Source organism: Tamandua tetradactyla, chromosome 3 (assembly GCF_023851605.1).
Source record: "Tamandua tetradactyla isolate mTamTet1 chromosome 3, mTamTet1.pri, whole genome shotgun sequence".
NCBI classification, from domain to species: Eukaryota; Metazoa; Chordata; class Mammalia; order Pilosa; family Myrmecophagidae; genus Tamandua; species Tamandua tetradactyla.
The window spans coordinates 7222087-7243490 of record NC_135329.1 but is presented as its reverse complement, the minus strand read 5'-3'; the positions used below and the strand labels follow the sequence as shown (position 1 = coordinate 7243490).

Sequence of the window (21404 nt, the reverse complement as noted above, 5' to 3'; positions counted from 1 at the left end):
CGGAACACCGCCCGCTCTGAGGCCAGGCTCCGCCCCTTCCTGTCCGGAGCCCGGAAGTGTCTCGTTCTCTCGCCTTTCCGCCTTCGGCCTCGGGTTCGGTTTTCCCTGGGAGTGTTTTAAAGCGGAGCTGTACGTCAGTACGTCTCCGACGTGGAGTGGCGATCTCCTTTGCGTTATCACAGCTTCCGGCCGAGCGTGGTTGTTGATATCTTGTGTCTGACTCGTTGCGCTTGAAGCTGAACGAACTCCGGAGGTGTCCCGAGGAATTCCGGCATCTACTGCGGTAACCTCCTCAGCCCGCCAAGATGGCGATGCAAGCGGCCAAGAGGGCGAACGTGAGTAGCGGGGCTTTCTCCCGGGGAGAGGGAGAATTTGGGTTCTTAACTTAGCTGCGTGGACCCTAGACTCTTGCGCCTCCACCGTCCCCGGGTTGGGGAAACCCAGAATTTCCTAGCCCATCTGACTAGGGATTTCTCCCTAGGATTTCACACTTCTGTCCCCACCCCATTTGAGTGTTCCTTCGTCTCTGTTCTCGTGCAGTGACAGTGTTAGTCCTGCAATCTTTTTTGTTTGACCTGCACCTAGAACCTGGCTTCGGGATCTTCTCGGCATAAAAGTTGATAGCACAGACAATTCTCCAATAAATAACAGCACATAGGTGACTAGAGAGCTTGGAATTCTCCTCCCACGAGTTTTTATTTAAATAGGGAGTAGAAAATTGGACGCTTGTTGACTTTTCCTTTAGAATGAGTGATATAAGGTCATTCCCGTTATGTACTAATGTAAATGAGTCGGTAGGGTGGAGAAACTAATGATACTAGCAAGATGGGTTAATTTTAGAAGTGAAGTTTTTGAGTAGATGAAGAGTTGGCATAGTAACAAAAGAAAGGGAAAGAAGGTGGATGTGGATCAAAGTAGATTGATGATTTTAGTAATATGAATATGTGGCGCTTATCATTTGCTCATATCTATTTTCTCCGAGAAGTAAGAGTGTGGAGTGGGCAGGGAAGGAAGTACAGTCAGTTCAGGTGTTGGAGGGAGTGGTAAGGTTTGAGGAAAGAAAAGAATGTATGTCATAGTGCCTTGGAGAGTGAGAAGGAGAATTTACTAGAAAAGTATTTTAGGATTGTTTGGTAGTAGTAATCATCCGTTTGAACTTCACCTTGAATTGTGACAGCCAAAACTCTATTGTACTTATTTGTTTAACATTTGTTACCACTACTAGTCTGAGGGCAGGGCATAAGACAGTATCATATCCATTTATACAACATTTAGCTTAATGCTTGGAATATATGCCGGCTTAATAAATAGTTACAGAACAAATTAATGTCCATTATGTAAAGATTATGTTATTCAGAAGCACAGTAGTGAGATTCGGACTAGGAAAATATATGTGAGAGTCATCAATTTACTGTGGAAACTATGGATGTGGTTAAGAGACCATTCAAACAGATTATGAAGACTCAGGAGGGGAAAAGGTTAGTGGAAGTGGGGCACCTTCCTTTCTGCTGTAGGCCCCAGTGGTTGCTGTTGAAATGGGCATATTTATGAAACCCAGGAAGGTGGTGCTGGTGCTGGCAGGCTGCCACTGCAGATGCAAAGCTGTCTAAGTGAAGAATGTTGATGATGGTACCTCAGACCACCTCTACAGCCATGCTCTGGTGGCTGGAATCAACCATTACCCCTGCAAAGTCACAGCTGCTGCAAGCAAGGAAGTTGCCAAGAGACCAAAGATCAAGCCTTTGTGAAAGTTTATAACTACAATCATCTCATGCCCCACAAGGTGCTCTGTAGATATCCCCTTGGACAAAACTGTTGTCAACAAGGAAGCCTTCAGAGATCATGCTCATAAATGCAAGGCCCAACATAAGGTCAAGTTCGAGGAGAGGAACAAGATGGACAAAAACAAGTGGTTCTTCCAGAAGCTGCAGTTTTAGATATTTTTTTGTTTCAATTATTAAAAATACAAAAAAAAAAAAAGTCAAGGAGAGTCTATGAAGGCTCAAGAAAAGAAGTCTAAAGGTAAAGCCCTAAGAAGGGAGGCCACGGTGGCTCAGCAGGTAAGAGTGCTTGCCTGCTATGCCCGAGGACCCGGGTTCTATTTCCGGTGCCTGCCCATGTATATAAAAAAAAGAAGCATATTTGAATGGCAAAGAAGACGCAGAATAAATAGCCAGAGAGGAGGAAGCCAAAGAAATAAAATGTCTCAGGAAGGGACTAGGCAGTAGTGTGAGACGCCTCAGAGAGGTTAAGGAGAATGAGAACTTAGCATTGCAGTCAAAAGATCTTGGTAAGTAAAAGCAGTTTCAGCAGAGTACTGAGGTAGACGCCAGATTGTAGTAGGCAGACAGTGTCACTGAGTCAAAGAATATGAGTCACTGAGTATAGACTTCCTCTTTCCAAATGCTTTATTGGGGTGTGGGGTCGGGGATTGGGCAGTAAGATAGGACTATAAGTAGAGAGAGCTGGTAAGTTTAGGGAAGGCAGAAACCTTGTGTTTTTTCACTTAATGGTAGATTCTTAATACCTAGGTAGTATATACATAAAGAAGGCTCTCAGTAAATATTTATTTTGAATGAATAGAAGGAGGAGTCTAAATAAGGGTTTAGATTTGTTTAAAGATCGGCAGGTTGTGAGCACCAGCTCATGTCAGGAAGTCAGGAAGCCAGGAGACTGCCACTTTGGTCAAGATGGTAGAGATATTTCAGGCTCCACCCCCCCCATCCCACCCATAGAAGCTTTGAATGAATAGCAAGAACTGGCAGAAAAACTTCTAGAAAACTATGAAAGGATTGCTGTAACAGGGCAAGTGCTGAATCAAGGAAAAGACTACTTTAAAAGCTGTAGACTCTCCTGACACCTTGGCTGCTCCCTCCTCCCCCAAGCATGGCGTGGAGTTACCTTGTGCTCACAGGATGGATCCCTGGACTTGGTTCCAGAGGGTGTGGAGTAACCCTTATGCACATACCTGGAGCATGTCTGTCTGGGCCTGACGGACTTCCCAACCCAAACATTGCCTTGTGTGAAGAAGGTGGCTCATGAAGCTTTCCTACAGAACTGTGTGGGAGAGCAGTCAAGCCAAGCTGCCTGGGGCAAGAGATTGCCAGACATATAATTGCAGTGCCTGCAGCTGTGAGGAAACTTTTTGCAAGGGAAGAAGCGACATTATCCATATATATGGAATTTACAAGGCCACTGTACATACACATTGTGTGCATGGTGCGCATCCATCATGTGTGTATACTCATTGTGCACAGAAAGGAGCCAGACCTTGGCCTGAAACTATTCTCCTAACTCATTGTATGGATAAACCCAGAAGGAGGACACTTGCACAGGTCAATCTGCAAAGACTAGGAAAGGTGTTTCCTTTTTTTCTTTCTTTTTTTGTTAGCTCCTGGCATTCAGAGAAAGCTATCATAATACCAACTGGATATAAGTTTGAGGAGCAGATGCCTCAGAGTCTCAATGCCAGCAATAACATATCATAATGTCTAGGTTTCAACAAAGCCTATAAACATACAAAGAAGCAGGAAGTGATGGCCCAGGTAAAGTAGAAGAGTAAAGCATTAGAGACCATCAATGAGAAGAATCAGAAGTAGGGCATTCCAGAAAAAGGGTCTTTAAAAAATGACCCAGTATACTCAAAGAGTTTAAGAAAAACATGGACAAAGAACTATAGATGAACACAAAGAGAATATCATTAGAGAGATGAAAATTATGAAGAACCAGAATTGAAGACAACAGTAACAGAAATCTAAAATTCTCTAGAGGGATTCAATGCTGATTGGAGCTGGCTGAAGAAAGAATCAGTGAACTTTAAGATAAGACAACTGACATTACCCATTCCGAGGAGCAGAAAGAGGAAAGAATGAAGAAAATTTAATAGAGCCTGAGGAATTGGGGATATCATCAAGCATACCAATACAGTTCATTATGGGGGTCTCAGAAAGAGAAGAGAGAATATATTCAGAGAAATAATGCTGAAAGCCTCACAAATTTAGTAAAAGGCATGAACATACCCATCCCAAATGCTCAATGAACTCCAAACAGGATAAACCCAAGTAGACCCACACCATACCATGCTATCATCAGACTGTTGAATCTCAAAGATAAGGAGAGAGTCCTAAAAGCTGCAAGAGAGAAACAATGTTTCACATACAAGTAAGCCTCAATGAGATCAAGTGTTGATTTCAGAAATCTTAGAGACAAGAAGGCAGAGGGATGATATAAGAAGTGCTGAAAGCAAAAAAATTGTCAACCAAGAATTCTTTATCTCACAAAACTGCCTTTTGAAAATGAGGGAGGATGGGGTTGCAAGGATTGATCAGTGGTAGAATACTCACCTGCCATGCGGGAGACCCAAGTTTGATTCCCTGCCCCTGTACTTGTACCCCCCACCCCCCTAAAAAATTCAACAAATGGTGCTGCTATAATGGGATAGTCATATGGAAAAAGAATGAAATGTGACCCTCACCATACAGCATACAAAAAAAGGGGGGGGAAATTAAGACATTCCCAGATAAACAAAAGCTGAGGTACTTTGTCACCACTGGACTCTGTGAAAGAGAGTTCTGCGGTTTGAAAGAAAAGGACACTAGAGAATTGACTGAAGAAGAGGAAATAAAGGTATCCAGTGAGGGTAATGACATGGATAAGTATAAAAATCAGTACTGTTGTATTTTTTTATTTGTAATCCATTTTTTCTTCCTACAGGATCTCAAAGGCAAATGCATAGGATGTATTGATAAATCAATGGTTTTGAAGACATAATGTATAAATATGTAATTTGTAACAAGAACTACATAAAAGTGGGAGGGCAGAGGGGTATAGAACCGTAGTTTATGCTATTGAAATTGTTAGGTTGGTATCAAAGAAAACAAGATTGTTATAGATTTAGGGTGTTAAATTTAAGCCCCATGGTAACCACAAAGGAAATATAAGAGAATATGCAAACTCATAGGAACAGAAGGTAGACTACAGGTACCAGGGGTGAGGTCAGGGGTTACAGGTAGTTAATGCACAGTGAATGTAGAGTTTCTGTTTAGGGTGAAGGGAAAGTTCTAGGATGGTGGTGAGGGTTCTGCAGCATTGTGAATGTGTGCTTGACAAGGGTTGGGGTGGGAGATTTTTTGTTTTATGTGTGCTTCCACAATTAAAAAAGAGAGAGAAAAACAAAAGATAATGACAATTAAATGCAATACATAATACTAGATGGAATCTAAGAATGGAGGAGAAAAGGCTCAAAAGGATATTATTGGGGCATAAGAAAAAATGGGATATAAAACGTAAGCTTTATAGCAATGTTAAATTTCTTAAACTTGAGAACTATACTTAAGGTGTTACATAATGAATATCCTGGTTTGTAGGAAATGTACTGGAGTATTATGTATTTAAGGAGCATGATGTGTGATCATATGTTCAGAAAATAGATGGATGGGTGGATGGATAGATAGCTGATAAATGATATGGCAAAGTTGGGGAAATGTTAAAGAATTGGTAGACCAGGGAATCTGGGGGGTGGGAGTATACTAGAGTTCTCCATTTGGAATTTATATTATTTTTAAACAGCTGTCCTGTAAGTTTGAAATTATTTCAAAATAAAAAGTTTTAAAAAATAAATAAAACAAACTAGTGGTGAGAGGAAGGCTGTAAATTCAAGGGAGAGATCATTGATACAAATTTGAGAAGACCAGCGAAGGGTCATTAGTGGGAATTTTATTGTGCAGCAGACAGAAACTGTTCCCTTCTTTCTTTCCCACACATGGTCTGAGGCATCAAGGACTTTTAAATAAAGTTAATAGTCTTCCTTCAAACCAGTATCTAGTTACTTTCCTGAAGAGCCTGCTATTTTCAGTAACATCAGTTATAGTTCTTATTCTTGGCTTCTTACTATGTTACAATTATTGCTATTTATTTACTGCTATTACCATTTTATTTACTATTATTAAAGAAGTTTTTGAAAAATGGTAGCACTTATGTCCCTAATTATAACAATCATATGTATTTCTCATTTTAGATTCGACTTCCGCCTGAAGTAAATCGGATTTTGTATATAAGAAATTTGCCATATAAAATCACAGCTGAAGAAATGTACGATATATTTGGAAAGTATGGACCTATCCGTCAAATCAGAGTGTGAGTCTTATTGATGTTTTAAAATGAAATTTAAAGAAAATTATTTCTTTGAACTTCAACTTTCTATTGAAGATTTACAAGTACAGGAGAAAATGTTTAATTACAACAAGAATTCATGTTTTAATTTCATCTAAATAGGTATGAACCTCATACCTTCAATTGATACCCAGTTGAACATCTACTGAATGCCATGGAGTATAATAGGTGCTTTTATTTACAGTTGTCCTGACCTACCTATCTTAAAAGAATTTTCATGAGGATCAAATTAGGTAATCCCCGTGAGAGCACTTTGCCTTCAAGTGTCTCCTTCCCAGTGTGCATTAGCCATCCCTTCCGTGTGCTCCTGTAGCATGACTTGTGAGGCAGCGCATGGTTTTGCTGTTGTCTGTGGACTCACCTGTCTCTCCTGCCAGCCTTGAGCTGTGGTGCAGGTACCATAAATTCTTCTGCCTTTGTATTTACTGCATTTGTTGTATCTGATACGTGAGAGTGTTATATCAGTGAAGTTAAAGAAAATTTAGGAACACCAGGATAAGGATGTATAATGTACGAAAGGATAAGTAATAAAGCAGTGGTGCTTTCAGGAGAGGCCTTTGTACTTGCTGGTCCCTCTATCTGGAGTTTTCCCCGGGCTTCTCTCATATCTGCCTCTTTTTATTCCTCAGATCTCAGCTTCAGTGTTACCTTTTCAGAGACATTTTCCCTGACTACTGTAGCTATAAAGTATCCTCCTTTCCTTACGTTATTCTAACACAGCTCCCTCCTTCATTTATCTGTTCTCATGATCCATAATTCTTTTGTATATGTATTTATTTAATTAATGTCTTTCTCTCCAGGTGATTATAAGCTAGAAGAAAGGGTTGATGCTTGTGTTTTTCACTTTTGTATATCCGGTGCCTGTCACATAAAAGGAACACAATCTCTTTGAATAAATTAATAAAAGGTTGTGGTGCGGGAACTTTTGGTACCTCCCACTAGGGTGTCCAGCCTTCCCATTTTGCCCAGGACAGAGGGAATTTTCTTGGTTAAGGGACTTTTTTTTTTTTTTTTTTTTTTTTTTTGCAGGGGCAGGCACCAGGAATCGAACTGGGGTCTCCGGCATGGCAGGCGAGAACTCTGCCTGCTGAGCCACCGTGGCCCGGGTTAAGGGACTTTTAAAGCTAGAACCTGGAGAGTCCTGGCCAGGATGGTTGGTCACTCTGCTACTAGGAGTAGACATACCTAGTGTTGGCCCAGTGCCTAACACATGGCAGATACCAAGTAAATGCTTGTAAAAATTCAAATTATAATGTGCTTCTCAAGATATGAGGGTGGGAGAGTCTGTAAAATAGGGTCAGTGCCCACTCCTTAGCTCTTCCTAAGAAGATTTAAGAGGAAGAAAGAGTAACTTTTGCTTTTGTTTCTTAAAAGCAAAGCCTCCTAGACAAAGGCTGTGTGGGAAAACTGATAAGAAAAAGATCTCCACCTTTGAAATGCTTACTAGCACTTGACATACACGTTGTGTTGTAGGAGTAAAATGAGGTCCAAGACCATCTTAGACTTTTAAGAACTTAAAATCTCATTAGTAACAAAGCATAAGCATGTGAAATATAAAATAATTCAAATAATAAATGAGTCATACGAAAGTGATCAAAGGAAAGAAGGTAAATAGTTACTAAACATTAGCCAGTGTTGCTTTTATTTTGAAGCGTTTTATGTTTTTTGTTTGTTTTATACATGGGCCAGGAGTTGAACTGGGGTTTCCCACATGGCAGATGAGTGTTCTACCATTGAACCACCCGTGTACAAATAAGCACATGGCCATACTGCTGCCGTAATTCAGTGTACCTGTTTTTATTTCAAAGAAAAAAATGGGTAGAATTTTGGGGGAAAACTTTGAGGCAGTGTTTTTTCTTCACATAGTCTCCAACTTTCATACTTAGTACACTCTTGAAAATGATTAAAAGTAAAAAATCTGAAAGATGGAATAGACGGTTCCTAGAGTGTGAAGACTAAGATAAAACCCCCATGTCATGCCCATGCAGCATGACAGGGTGAGAGCATTGCTTAAAGCCACCACCCTACCCCGTCCCATCCTCTCTTATAAGAAGCACAAGCTCTGACTGGGGCTCAGTCTCTAGTCTTTTGTCTTAGATCAAGTCTCGCCGGGTGCCTCCTCTCCCTGTGGGCCCACTGCCCTTCCTTATCCCTGCTAGGTACTATGGCAGATGGCGAGTCAGCCCAGTCTTAAAACTCCATCCACAGTTGGATTGGGTGGCTGGAACAGAGGGAAGAAAAGGGGTTATCTTTATCACACTAGAGCCGAGTGGGGTTTCTCCCATTGTTCCTACAAGCACGCGCGTGGCCATACTGCTGCCGCAGTTCCGTGCTGCTCCTCCACTCCCCCACCCCATCCCCCTGTTCCTGGCCATAAATGATGGTTGATGAATCTTAATAAAATACCAATATAGAAACATTATTTTCCTGCATTGGTGGAGACTGTCTTGTCTAAGAATTGAAAGTATAATTAGGTTAGAATGAAAGAGAAAATCAGAATCTTTAGAAACGAGGGACTAGTTTCCAGGTGATAATGTGGTAATTACTTAGTATCAGTTCTATTGCATAAATGCACAGCAAGAAAGACCTCATTCTAAGTACTACTTATTAATAAAAGCCATCACTCTTACTTAACTAACCTGAGTACTGAACTTTTCAGCTTAAGACTGAAAGTAGGAAAGACTGGAGGGAACATGAAGACTGTAACAGTTTCAAGCTATTTTTTTTGTCTGCAGCCAGTGCTTTAGTAGCTGTGTACTTAGTCCTGATATTATAAAAAAAGTTCAGTCTGTAGATACTTTACTCAAAATAAGCCCAAAACAAAAATTCTCTCATTCAAGAAATGACAGGCTTACTTAGCATATCTATTCATAATGTTTAGATGTTTCAAAATATTTAATTTCAACTTACTGTCTTTATTTTGCTAATTTTGGTTCTCTGCTTAGTGGTTTAAAAGACAGTTCTGTTATTCAGCTATCAGTGTTCAGGTAAATGTGTATTTTAATTAAGTCCAATTTAACTCTGCAGAGGAAACACACCTGAAACTAGAGGAACAGCTTATGTGGTCTACGAAGACATCTTTGATGCCAAGAATGCTTGTGATCACCTGTCAGGGTTCAATGTTTGTAACAGATACCTCGTGGTTTTGTACTATAATGCCAACAGAGTAAGTATAGCCAAGGCTTTCCTCACAAACTGCAAGCCCAGTTAAGAATTAGTGTCGAACTGTACCTGAAGGGAAATGTGTATCAGCAGTTTTCTTTTTCTTTTTTGTTCATATTACTGGTGAAGTTTGACTGTAGATTGGTAACCATTAACTTTGGTGCTTACCACATTTTCAGGCATTTCAGAAGATGGACACAAAAAAGAAGGAGGAACAGCTGAAGCTTCTCAAGGAGAAATATGGCATCAACACAGATCCACCAAAATAGTTTTCTGCATTTTCATTTTGAACTAAAACTGGTAAATGACTACCACCACCTCTTTCTTTTTGTTAATTAATAGTAAGTGTGATTTCTTATTTGTGGTTCAAAATGACCTGCTTGAGAATTTGATATGTTAAAATATATTATGTTAATAAACTTACAGCTTTTTGTAAACATGTCAGTGTTTTCTCTTAAACTTTCCCCTCCTATTTAATACCAGATCTAAAAAAAAGAAAAAGTTGACCATATCAGTAATTGTTTGGTGGGAGATGTTCCTAGAGATTGCAAGCTTCCTGAGAGGAGGGACCTTTCTGTATTATGCCTCTACTGTCCAATCCAGTGGCTCATCATCAAAGGAACTTGTTATAGAGTTATTTATTGAATGTCTATTAATTAATGAAATCCACATACCAGCTCCATGAAATAGGCATCTCCATTTTGCAGATGAGGAGGCCAAAGGGTTGAATGAGTAAAGAACGCACATAAAATTGCTGTAACAGCAACCAGGTATTACAACTGGTAACAGTTTAACTACTGTACATTTGTATAATGTTTGCTTTACAGTTAACAAAATACTTTTGTGACTACGGATACCCTTGTCCTTAAAACAGGTCTGTTCTAGAAGTGGCCATTCAGATGACGACGCATTGTTAGAAATTTGAGCTCAGGCTGCTTGAGTGGTTTTGTGGGTTGTTGCATATCTAAGATTGTATTTCTGTAGCCTTTTCTTCCAGCTGTGAGGCTCTTGTGGATATTGTGTCTTTGCCATAAATAAAATACTTAATGCTCATTTTCTTAGAAGTTCCCTGTGCCAGCTAAAAGAAAAATCCCTCACCCATGCTGTCCCAGGCGCCTCTGATCTACACACAACCTGAAATAGGTGGGCTGATTTTAAAACTTAATGGGATTCTAGTGAGTTGCAGTAAGTGTAGATGAAAATAAGTAGTATATGTGGAAACAAGCTCAGAATCCTACATTCTTCTCAGAAGTAACTTCCCTTGTAAATCAAACAAGTCTAAATGAAGCTAAGTGTTTATGTGAAGACAAACTCAGAACCACACATTCTTTCCAAAGGTAACGTGCTTGGCTCCAAGTCCATACACACCCTTGGTTTGTTCAGAGCTCTCCCTCCGAACAAACAGAGATGGCAAGATTATATAATGTGCTCAAATTATACCACTGATTGCTAGGCTGCAGTAATGTATATACACAGTATAGTCCTTTAATTCTGCAGAGAGAATCCTGAGTTTTAATCCTGAGTTTTTGAGATGAGTGCAGGTAATACCGACCTTGCTAAGTTGCTTGGAGAATTGGTGATACTTAAAAGTATATAGTCCAAAGCCCAGCACGTATGGTTCTCACACAATAGCTATTGTGTTTATCATCATTTTCCTGGCCAATTGGAAAGCTCCTTTCCATCCTTTTCCTTAAGGGCAACTGGCTGCATGATTGAGGCACTTCCTATTACAATAAGGATAAACAAATTTGCTGAGCACAGAGCCTTTATTTTACATATTTTCAAAAAGAACATCTGTTTTAAGTCAGCAGCAAAAAGAACTTCTAAAAGAGAGTGACAGCAAAGGTAACTGGCTCAAGTCCCTCTGTGTACACCACGTACGTTTCATATCTGAGCACCTTGTGTGTCTGGCTTAAGTGAAGGTAAGGCAGTGTATATTGTGCGAACAAGAAATCTGGGTTCTGTGATCAGTAATGGCTACTACATGCGTCACGAAATGCACAACCTAAAACGGTTCAACTCGCAACCAAAGTTTCCTTAAGCAAAGATGTACGTGAACAATGACAAACACATACAGAGCAGCTGGGGCAAAGAGAATCGGTGTCGCGCTGGGACAGTGAGGTTAGTACACTGATCAAAAGCCCCAACAGGAGGAGCCGTCCCAGTGGCAGAGCAGGGTGGAAGGGTGAGCAGCCGCCATCTCCAGCCACCTTGAGTTCCTGCCTTCACTCTAAGTTGAGCAGCTCCACGTCAAAGATGAGGGTGGCATTGGGAGGGATGACACCAGGGTGGCCCGTGGCTCCATATGCCACATCTGGGGTGCAGGTCAGCTTCGCCCTCTGCCCCAAGCTCATCTAGCAGGGATGGGAGCAGATGGGGAGAGGAGAAAGAGGACCCAGCTTGATTTAAAAGAAAAAAGTAAGGTAACTATGACATTTTCCCAAACCATCCTCATGGTAATTGTGAAGATGGGAGATGAATTTAATATGTGGCTCATTGACATTGTGCTAAGAACTGTAACAAATGCACAGATTCTCCCTCAAAATAGCAAGGACCCGACAGTAACGTCCGCAAGATGGTCTCAAATTCAATTCATCCAACAAATTGGCTATTCAATCAGTGTTCGGGTCAAACACTTATGTTTTGTTCATAACTGTTCCTTGCCCTCTTCCAAAGAGGCATAAAGAGGCTGTATATACTGATTGTGTATGTAGAATGGAATGATATCTTAATGTTTTGTTTGTTAATTTTTTTCAATAAAAAAAAAAATCAAAAAAAAAAAAGATTCTGCATAAAGAGCCTGGCTAGAGATACGAGCAGTTCACTAAAGAGGTTAGAGATCAGAGGTGACAGTAAGGTGGGGAGGGCTGCAAGGCTACTCTAATGGAGCGTCGCATGACCACAGGACACACCAAGGAAGAAGAGCTTGAACTCGGGCTCGTCACAGCAGTGGTCAAGAACACCTGGGCTTGAGTGGGACAAGTGGTGAGATTTCAGTGAGGCCAGCAGATTAGTTAATAGTACTGTGTTGATGCTAATTTCCTGGTTTTGATCATTTTACCATGGTTATATAAGATGCCAACATTTGGGGAAGTTGGGTGAAGAGTATAGGGGAACTCTGTCATTTTGGTAGAATTTATGTCTGAAATTATTTCAAAACAAAATGTTTAAAAATAACACCACCACCACCCTCATGTCTTCCCCTACTCCAGTTCTCCGGCTGCCTCAGTCGTGGACAGCTGGTTCTCAGCAAGCCTGGGGTCATGTGCACGAGCTGAGAGCTCTTGGTGACACAAAGGGCGGGCAAGCTGGCAGCCCAAGTGGCAGGGATGCAATGCCAGGCCTGTACACTAGATGGCACCACCATGCCCCAGCTGTAGAGTCAAAGCAGCAGTGTTAGGTAATCGGGTGAAGGGTGGGGAGAGCAGAGAGCTGAGCCTAGGTCCTCCAGTCCCCTTTAACAGAGCATCCTGATCCTACCTGGGCCGCGCCCTCTTCAAAGCCCTTGATGACTTCCTGTTTGCCAATTCTGAACTTGAAAGGCTTGTTTCTGTCTCTGGATGAATCGAATTTCTTCCCATTTTGGAGCATTCCTGCCAAAGCAAGAACAGGGCTGAAAAGTGTTGCAAGTTAACTCCAAATTCAGGTTGAACATGTTAAAGTGGAATTTCCATTCTGCACAAACCTGTTTCTCTTCTAGTCCTTCCCATCTGTCCTAGCCACCACCCTGAACTTCCTGCCTTATGCCTACATTCAATCTGTCACCAAGTCCTACTTATCTTTGGAACTCACCTGTTGTCTCCACTTCTGTCACCCCACCCCGTGGTCGCACCAAATCCCCACCTCGTCTCACGTATGCATTGGAACAATTCCTGACTGGTCTTCCTGCTGCTCTCTTACTCCATTCTATTCTCCCCTGCGTTGAGACTGATTTTTAAAAAATGCAAATCTGCTTCTATTAATCCTTGGCTTTAAAAGTTTTTCAGTAGTTCCCCACAGCACAATCCAAATGCCTACATTGCTTACAGGCACTTCAAGATCTGGTTGCTGCTTGCTGGATAACCTTTTCTCTCCCCTTCCCTCAGGGAGAGAATGTCACACCTTTCCCAAATACCTCATGTCACACCTTTCCAAATACCTCAGCACTTCCTCACCCTGAAGTTCAGCCTTGGGCTGAATGTGCGAAAACCAAGGCACATCATATACCGCAATGACAGTGTATCCCACCCCAAAGAGGGCTGTTTGAAGCCAGAACGCCCCAGGTGCTGTCTCCAACAGTTCAGAGTATCCCCACATCTCCAGCTGCAGATGCCTTGTCATCACAGATTACACATGTTCTCTCAGTCCAGCAACCCAAGGCCCCAAGAGCTGCTCTTCTATTTTCAATTCTTATTGGTGACTCTGATTCAAAGATCAGGCAGGCCTTCTGGCAAGTGGTGCTATTCCGTGTCTTCTTCCATCCCCTGAACTGCAACACAAAGCAATCTGGGACCCAAGAAAACCCAGTAAGTCTCTCTTCTTTACAACATCAGGTTCTGACTTCACTGTAGCACAGACTCATTGTGTGACCTTGGAAGTCTCTTCCTCTCCCAGACTTGCCAAGTTTAGAATGGGAGGCCTGGGCCAGTTTAGGGCTGGATAATCTAAGATTAAATGTCCTAATTCCTACAACTCCAATGTACACAAGAGAAACAATCTGCCCTCTTTCTGGATAAACTGGGCTCTTGCTCTTGGTACTAAATCAGGAAGAGGAGAAAACGCTTTTTTGCTGGCTACACAGAGAAACACACAGATGGATGCTAAGGAGATGAAATACAAGCTCATGCATACGCATAGGTTGCTAAGATATCCAAATACAAAGGGATAATTATGCATGTTCACATGTACTTCTGCACACAGACTTGGAAGAATATCATGATGGCTAAACAGACACTAAAAAGATATTTAGATACACAGACCTAAGACAATATATAGATACATAATTGGACAAATACACACATGCACTCATATTCACACACTCCATTTAAAGACTGACTTTCTCACTCCCCAATCTCTTCTGATTTCATAAAACTCAATTTGTTTCAGACCATATATTAAACTGCTACAAGTTCAACAAAATAGGCCCAATTTTACAGTTCAGAAACAGACCTACAAGAATATAGTTACTTGATTTGATCATCTGGAATGCAGCAGATAAAAGATAGTTTTTCAGATTAATGTTGCTGGATCAATTGTATATCCACGGGGGAGGGGAGAATCTTGACCTGTACCTCACTCCCAGACAAAATTCAATTCCAGATGAATCACAGACCTAAATATGAAAGACAAGACTACTAAAGCTTCTACAAGAAAATAAATAGAATATCTTCATAACTTAGGAATAGACAAAGATTTCTGGAATAGGACACTGAAAGTGCTAACTATAAAAGGAAGGATTGATAAATTGGCCTCCATTAAAATTAAGAAGACATCATTAAGAGAATAAAAAGCAAACCACAGCATGGGAGATGTTTGGAATAGGTATAACCAATGAAAGCTTCATATCCAAAAATAGAAGTCCTATAAACCAGGAACAAAAAGACAAGCAACTGAAGTTTTCAAAATGGACAAAATTTGTACAGACAAAAGAGGATATACAAATGGCCAGTAAGCATATGGAAAGGTGACCGACTTCAGAATTATCCAGGAAATCTGGGCACCCACCACACCAAGTCAAAAACAAAACCAAATAAAAATCTGACGCTATCAAGGGTTGGTGAAGAGGTGGAGTAACTAAAACTCTCAGATGCTGCAGGTGGAGAGTAAACTGGCACAAGTACTTTGGAAAGCTGCTTGGCAGCATCTGCTAAAGCTAAGCCTATGGACAGCCTGTGACCCAGCAACTCCAATTCGGGGTAGACTTGTGACCCAGCGGGAATGTGTACACTGGGACACCAAACAGCATCTACAAGACTGTTGAAAGCAACACTGTTCGTAATAACTGAAAACCAGAAACAACCCAAATGGTTCCTCAACAATAGAAACGATAAATAAATTGTACTATATCCATATAACAAAATATTGGATGTGAATAAAAAACAACTACTGTAGATGAATCTCAGAGGCATAATGTTGAGTGAAATAAGCCATACATACATGACTATAGACTTCAAAATTCCACTTATGCAAAGTTCAAAAGCAGGCAAAATGAACCTATGGGGACCAAAGCCAGAATAAGGAGGAAGCACCCAGAAGACTTCTTGAGGTGCCAGTAATGTTTTATCTATTTGTTGATCAGGGTGATGGTTACCTAAATGGGATCCCTTTGAAAAATTCACTGAACTGTACAGCTTAGATTTATGTCGTCTATTTATGTTTAATTAAAACGAATACCAAAGAGTCCCATATAGTCTGCTGCATTTGATGACAGTCCCTCCCCCAAACAGAGCTGGTCACAGCTGCCATTAGTGTTTAATGCACATTGCCTGCTTTATATGTGTATTGTGACAAGTCTCTGCAAAAGGATGCTGCAGTTTCGGTAACTTGATAAGTACGGGTCTGTCTGTAGCATGTAGAACAGACAAATCAATTACATGGGTCAGAGGCCCCAAAGGACATACGGTAATTAGGCCACATCACTGGAAGATGAAACACGGCCCCAGCCCACTGACGTCAGCGACTGGCAACCCAGCTGCTGAGACGCATCCACACCGCCTGCCTGCATTTAACCTGGAGCTTCACACTGGCCCAGACAACTGCTAAAATTGGTCCCCTCTGACCGTGTCTTAGGAACTAAATTGGCCTTGCCGCCTGCTACGCGCCTGTCACCTAGCTTGCCACATTTGGAAGCAGGTCACAAGGCAGAGTGCTTGCTCCCCTTTGGAACCCACACCTGCTGGCTACCCTCCTGCCAGCAGCCCTTGAGGATCGAGCATCCCTCAGGCCACCTGGCCCTCAGAGGCAGAGTCACCACGAGGGGCGGCAGAGACGCAGCCCTCCTCTGGGCTCTGGTAGCACCTGCGACAGACCCTGCTATCACCCCCCACCTCAACTGCGACGGGTGACTTGTCTATGTTTCCCCTTCAGCCCCAGTGAAGGTCGGGCTCCTCCCTTCTCATCTGGGTGCCCCTGGGGCCAAGCACAGAACTTCATCCTCAACAGGGGCTTAATGACAGGAGGTGGAATTAAACAGTCACTATCCAAAAACAGGCAGCCAACTTCCCCTTCTCTAACAAACTACAGGACAAAAAGGGAGTCTGCTCGGGAGTATCAGGGTTCTCAGAACCTTAGGGATGCTTTCCCTATAGCAGACAGAACCAGGAGGGCCGGGGCTCCACCCCAACAGCAAGAAAGAGAAGGGGACATGGGGATGCTCGGCTTACTGGGAGGCTGGTGTAAGCCGGGAGGGGCAGACCTCACAGCCCCCCTTCTCATTCCCACAAGGCTGGCTGGGAGGAGGGAGACTCAGCTGCTTTGGGCTTCCGGCCTGGCCTAGGGTACACCTCTGGAGAGGGGTGCAGTGGGGAGACCTGCCTGGGGGAGGGGACAGGCCTGGGGGAGGGGGGAGACCTACCTGTGTAGTGCACCACGCATGTCTGGCCCTTCTTGGGGAATGTCCTTCCTGCAAGGAGACACACGGGGGTGAAGGAGTAGGAGTTGGAGAGAGAGACACCTGGGACCGGGAACAAGTGACCATGACAGGCGCAGAGGCCCACATGCCCTTTCACAAGCCGACCTAGGACTCACTTCACAGAGATCCCGCCAGCCCTACGTTTCTTCACCTCTCTGGCCTTGATTTGAACTTTCTTCCCTGGGTTTCCCCAACGCTACTCTCTCCTGGTCCTTTTCCTTCCTCTAATTGCTCCTTTCGTGCATCCATTCCAGAAACATTTGCAGAGTGCCTACTACGTGCCAGGCCTGGACTAGACTCTGGAGATACAGAGCAATATATGAACTCAGGAAGAACTCAGGGAAACAGATGGATAAATAGTAGATTGTGATGCAGGGCAATGACTGCTATCAAGGATGAATAAACATAACAATCGGCAAATATTTACTGAGCACCTACTATGGTGCCAGACCTGGGATTGATTCTGGGGATACAGCAATGAACAAATACAGATGAGATTCCTGCTGTTTTGGAGTTTACATTTAATGGAAGGAGACAAACATTTCTCAAATAAACAAGATAATTATGGAGTTTATTATATGTACTGTGCAGAAAATAAACACGCTGGTGAATAGAGATACACCAGGATGGGACATCTTAGAAAGTGTGCTCAGGATTGTCTCTCAGAGGTGGATGTCCAGGCTAACACTTGACAGGATTAGCAGAATACTGGGGAAGAGCACTGCAGGAAGAGAGAGAGACAAGGGCACAAAGCTTGAGACAGGAAAGGATCAGTGTATTTGCAGACTTTAAAGGAGGCCAGGCGATTGGAAAGAAGTGGGTGGGGAGGGGAAAGGAGGGAAAAAGAACTGGATTTACTTCTAAGTGCAATGGAAGTTACTGGAGGGTTTTAAGCAACAGAATGACATAATCTGAAGGAAGGTTTTATTTATTTATTTACTTATCTTATAAGATTGCTCTGGCTGACTGCTGTGTTCAGGGTGGATGGCTAGGCATTTGTTGCAATGATCCAGACCAGGAAATCAATAATGACTTGAATTAAGGCAGTGGTAGCAGAGGAAAGAGTAAAGCAGAGTGTAGTAGAGTGAAGATATATTCTGGAAGCGAAGCTGACACGCAGGCTAATGGATTGGATGTGGGGTCCAGGATGCTGGAAAAGGAGAAAACAAGAACCAGGCCTGGGTTCACAGTTTGGGCAACTGAGTGGGCAGTAGAGCTATTTCCTGGGACAGGGAAGATGGGAGGGACCCAGATTTGTGCAGGTGGCAATCAAGAGATGCGAGTCTATAGGTAGGCAGGTAGGAGGTAGGCAGATGGAGGGTCTGCACTGGAGATAAAAGTTGGGGTGGAATTTAAAGGCCAGGGGCTGGAAAACAAAGCCTAGAAAGGCTAACGACCAAGCATTTAGGGTACTCCAAGAAAGCACAGAGTAGGGAGCAAGTAACCAACTGGGAGAGTGAGGGAGAGCATCGTAGAGGAGATAATGCTTAAGCCGGGCCCTAAAAGATGAGTAGGAGTTTGCCAGAGGAAGTAAAGGGAGATCATCTGAGATAAGGAACTGGTGAGCTAGGGTCATGGCTACAACGCCAGGGCCCTGTGCGCTGCAAATGTGTAACACGTATTTGCTGAATGAATGGTGTGGCTAGCAACATTCAGGCAGCTTGGTCAAACTGGAGAAAACCCTGGTAATGAGAGCAGGGATAGGTGGTGACATGACGTGCTGGTGGAGAGGCTAAGAGGCCACATCACCAAGGCCCAGCTTGCCTGGAGAAGGGACTGAAGAGACTTTAAAATATGTGATGCCTGGGGGAGGGGCATGGTCAGATATGCAGTGTAACAAACGCTCTGAGGCCCTGGTGTAGACAGAGAGGGTGGGAGGAGGCCAGATGAAGGCAGGGAGGTGAGCCCTAAAGCCAGGAAGTGAGATTAAGACAGGGAGACCAGTTTGGAGGCTGTGGAGAAATCCAGGTGAGAGCTGATGGTGGCCTGACCTAGGGCAGGGCTGGGGTCATGGAGCCTAGACACAATAAGCAAGAAGACAACTGCTACCAAAGGCAGGCGTCCCCAGCATAGCAGCAGATTTGTGGAAACATTAACTCAGATTTTTCCCTCCTGACCCTTTCGTGCTTCCCTGAGTCAAGGGTTTAGACAGGGCTGACAGCAGGAAGCCACAGCTCTTCTTAGGCTTTCCCTAAAAATCTGATTCCCCTCCAGAAGAGAAATACCCCCTTGTCCCTGACCAAGGAGGGAGAATAAAGAGAGAAGCCTCTAAAGGCAGAGAGAAGAGGCCCCAGGGAAAAACTCTCTGGCTGTGCCCTGGGGTGGGCCGCTAGGCCCTGGGAAATGCTTCCTGGGGCCCAGGCACCAGGGGTCTCATGGTGGACAAAGAAGCGTGTAACCCACTGCGCTCCAAGGTACCCGCGGGGGCTTCTAGAGACCACTACCATAGAACAAGGGGTGGGGGTGGCCTGGAACCAAGAGGCCCTCCACATTTCCTGGGGGGAGCAGTGTTCCATAATTATTCGTGGGAAAGTTTGTGTCAAACCCTACACCATGGCTGATCCACTCGGAATGAAATCGTATTTAAAAACGAAAGAAATGGCTATTTCTTGCACACCCAGGCCCAATCATACAAGGATGACTCCTTCCTTGGGTGCCTGGCTTGGGGAAGCGAGGCTGGGAGGAGGGAACGCAGAAAAAGGCCGTGCTTGAGGGACGGGGGTGGGGTGCCTGAGTTGTGCGTGGACTTGCCGACTGGGAGGTGTCCCTGGTCACCCAGGTGGGAGGTCGCGCAGCGGCTGGACACCCGGAACCCTGGAACTCAAGTCGGAGGTCTGGGCTGGAGGTTTACGTTTGGGAGCCATAGGTTTGCAGATGATAATAAGAGCCACGGCAGTGGGCAAGACCCGCAGGAAGGTGAATGGGGCGGGGAGAAGACAGTTCGGTGCAGGGGCGGCGGCGGAGCGCTGCTCGCGTCCCCGGCTGGCTCCCGGTGCCCAGGCGCAGGAGCCCGCCCCCCGAGGCCCGGCCTGGAGCGCGTTCGGAGGGGGTCGTTTCCAGAGCAGGTCCCTCCCCCGCTTTCCAGGGCTCTGCTGGGCGGATAACCGAGCCCTGCAAAATCAGTAGCGACGGATAACCCAGCGGGTCCGTCGGGGACTTCCAGGGCGGCCGCCGGGCGCAGACCCCCCGGTCTCTGCACTAAGTGGGCGCGCGAGGAAGGGGATGGCGGCAGACGGTCTTCCAGACCCCTAGGAATCCCGTCCGGGGTCTCCTCCCGCCGTCCCCACCCCGGACCCCCGCCCCGTGCCGCGGCGCTCCGGGTGCCACCTCCGAAGCAGCCCCCGCCCGCCCGGCTCCGCCCCGGGACCCCTGCCCGGCCCCCGCGCCGCCGCCCGGTACCGTCTCCGGGGGAGATGGTCTCGATCTCCACGCCCATCGCGGTCCCGCAGGCCCCGCCTCCGGGGGTCCCCGCTGCTGCCCCGGCCCCGGCCCGGCCCCGCTGGCGGAGTCTCCGGCTCGCCTCCCCGCCGCCACTGCAGAGCCCGAGGAGGTGCGGCTGGAGTCGGGCCCCGCGCGGGGAGGGGCGGCCGGGGCGCGGGCGGCGGGGCGGAGCCGCGCGGCGAGGTGGGGTCGGCCGGGGAGGGGCCCGGGTAGGGACCCTGCAGGGCTGCTCCCCTGCCCCGCCCGCTGACCGGCAGGAACCCGCCGGCCGGGAGGCCGGAGAGGGAGGCAGCAGGCAGTGGGGCAGGAACGCGCCCTCCGCACCCCGCCGCGGGTCCAGTCAATAGCTATTTATTTAGCACCTACTGTGTGCTAAATTCTGGGTAGTCTCCCGGGTCCTGGAAACCAGGCGAGCAAGCCGGCAATTTAAGCAACGCTTTAATTAGATGTGCTCCCTGGCCTGGGTGCTAAGAGCTGTGGGCGCGCTTGGAAGGCACCGACCCTAGAGGGGGTGAGGCGGGGGGGTGTCTAAGGGGGCACCAGGCGCTGCTGACCTTCCCCCACGCTCCCTAATCCTCCGTTCACCATTTTGTGTACTTAGGCTTCACACACACTTATTGAGGGCCCTCTTTTCCAGGGAAAGTGTTGCCTGCGGATACCACTTGAATTAAGCAGGACCGCTGTCCTCGAGTTGCTGAGCCTGTGACCGGCGGGGGGACACTGACAGGCACAGCGCCTTGAGCGGTTAGTCCGAGACCCTTCATCTCAACCCAAAAGGGATTCGGGAATCTGGAAAGAATTTTTGGGAGGGGGTAGCATGTGCTTGAAGGACGAATGGACGCTAAAACAATCTCTCTTTTTTCTCATTCTTCCCTGCACTGTTCCGAAAACTGCTGTGAAGGTGTATGACTCTGCCGCGTGGCACTGGAAGATGGGCTTGGGGCGAAAAGGTGCCCAGAGTGGGCCCTCGAGGTGTCCTTCCCCCATCTTCTCCCCCACCCCAGGCGGTTAGGTCAGAGGC

The 21404-nt window shown here is 45.1% G+C and overlaps 2 protein-coding genes and 1 pseudogene across 4 annotated transcripts; 2 read left to right on the top strand and 1 right to left on the bottom strand.

Annotated features, from left to right (window-relative positions):
• The first annotated feature begins 44 nt into the window (after window positions 1-44).
• Window positions 45-9772, top strand: SF3B6 (splicing factor 3b subunit 6). Its single transcript, XM_077152236.1, has 4 exons — window positions 45-335; window positions 6017-6135; window positions 9199-9337; window positions 9513-9772. The coding sequence occupies exons 1-4, from the start codon at window positions 306-308 to the stop codon at window positions 9600-9602; spliced, it is 378 nt and encodes a 125-aa protein (XP_077008351.1). The 5' UTR covers window positions 45-305; the 3' UTR covers window positions 9603-9772.
• On the top strand, window positions 342-5046 carry LOC143676931 (large ribosomal subunit protein eL27 pseudogene; annotated as a pseudogene).
• Window positions 8853-20484, bottom strand: FKBP1B (FKBP prolyl isomerase 1B). 3 transcript variants are annotated; one of them, XM_077152237.1, is made up of 4 exons: window positions 20342-20484; window positions 16886-16933; window positions 12814-12926; window positions 8853-11057 (listed from the first exon to the last, which is right to left on the bottom strand). In XM_077152237.1, the coding sequence occupies exons 1-4, from the start codon at window positions 20376-20378 to the stop codon at window positions 10917-10919; spliced, it is 339 nt and encodes a 112-aa protein (XP_077008352.1). In that variant the 5' UTR covers window positions 20379-20484; the 3' UTR covers window positions 8853-10916. The 3 variants fall into 3 exon arrangements, with proteins under 3 accessions (XP_077008352.1, XP_077008353.1, XP_077008354.1); XM_077152238.1 differs by lacking the exon at window positions 8853-11057 and adding an exon at window positions 11089-11687; XM_077152239.1 differs by lacking the exon at window positions 8853-11057 and adding an exon at window positions 11574-11732.
• Between the last annotated feature and the right edge of the window lie 920 nt (window positions 20485-21404).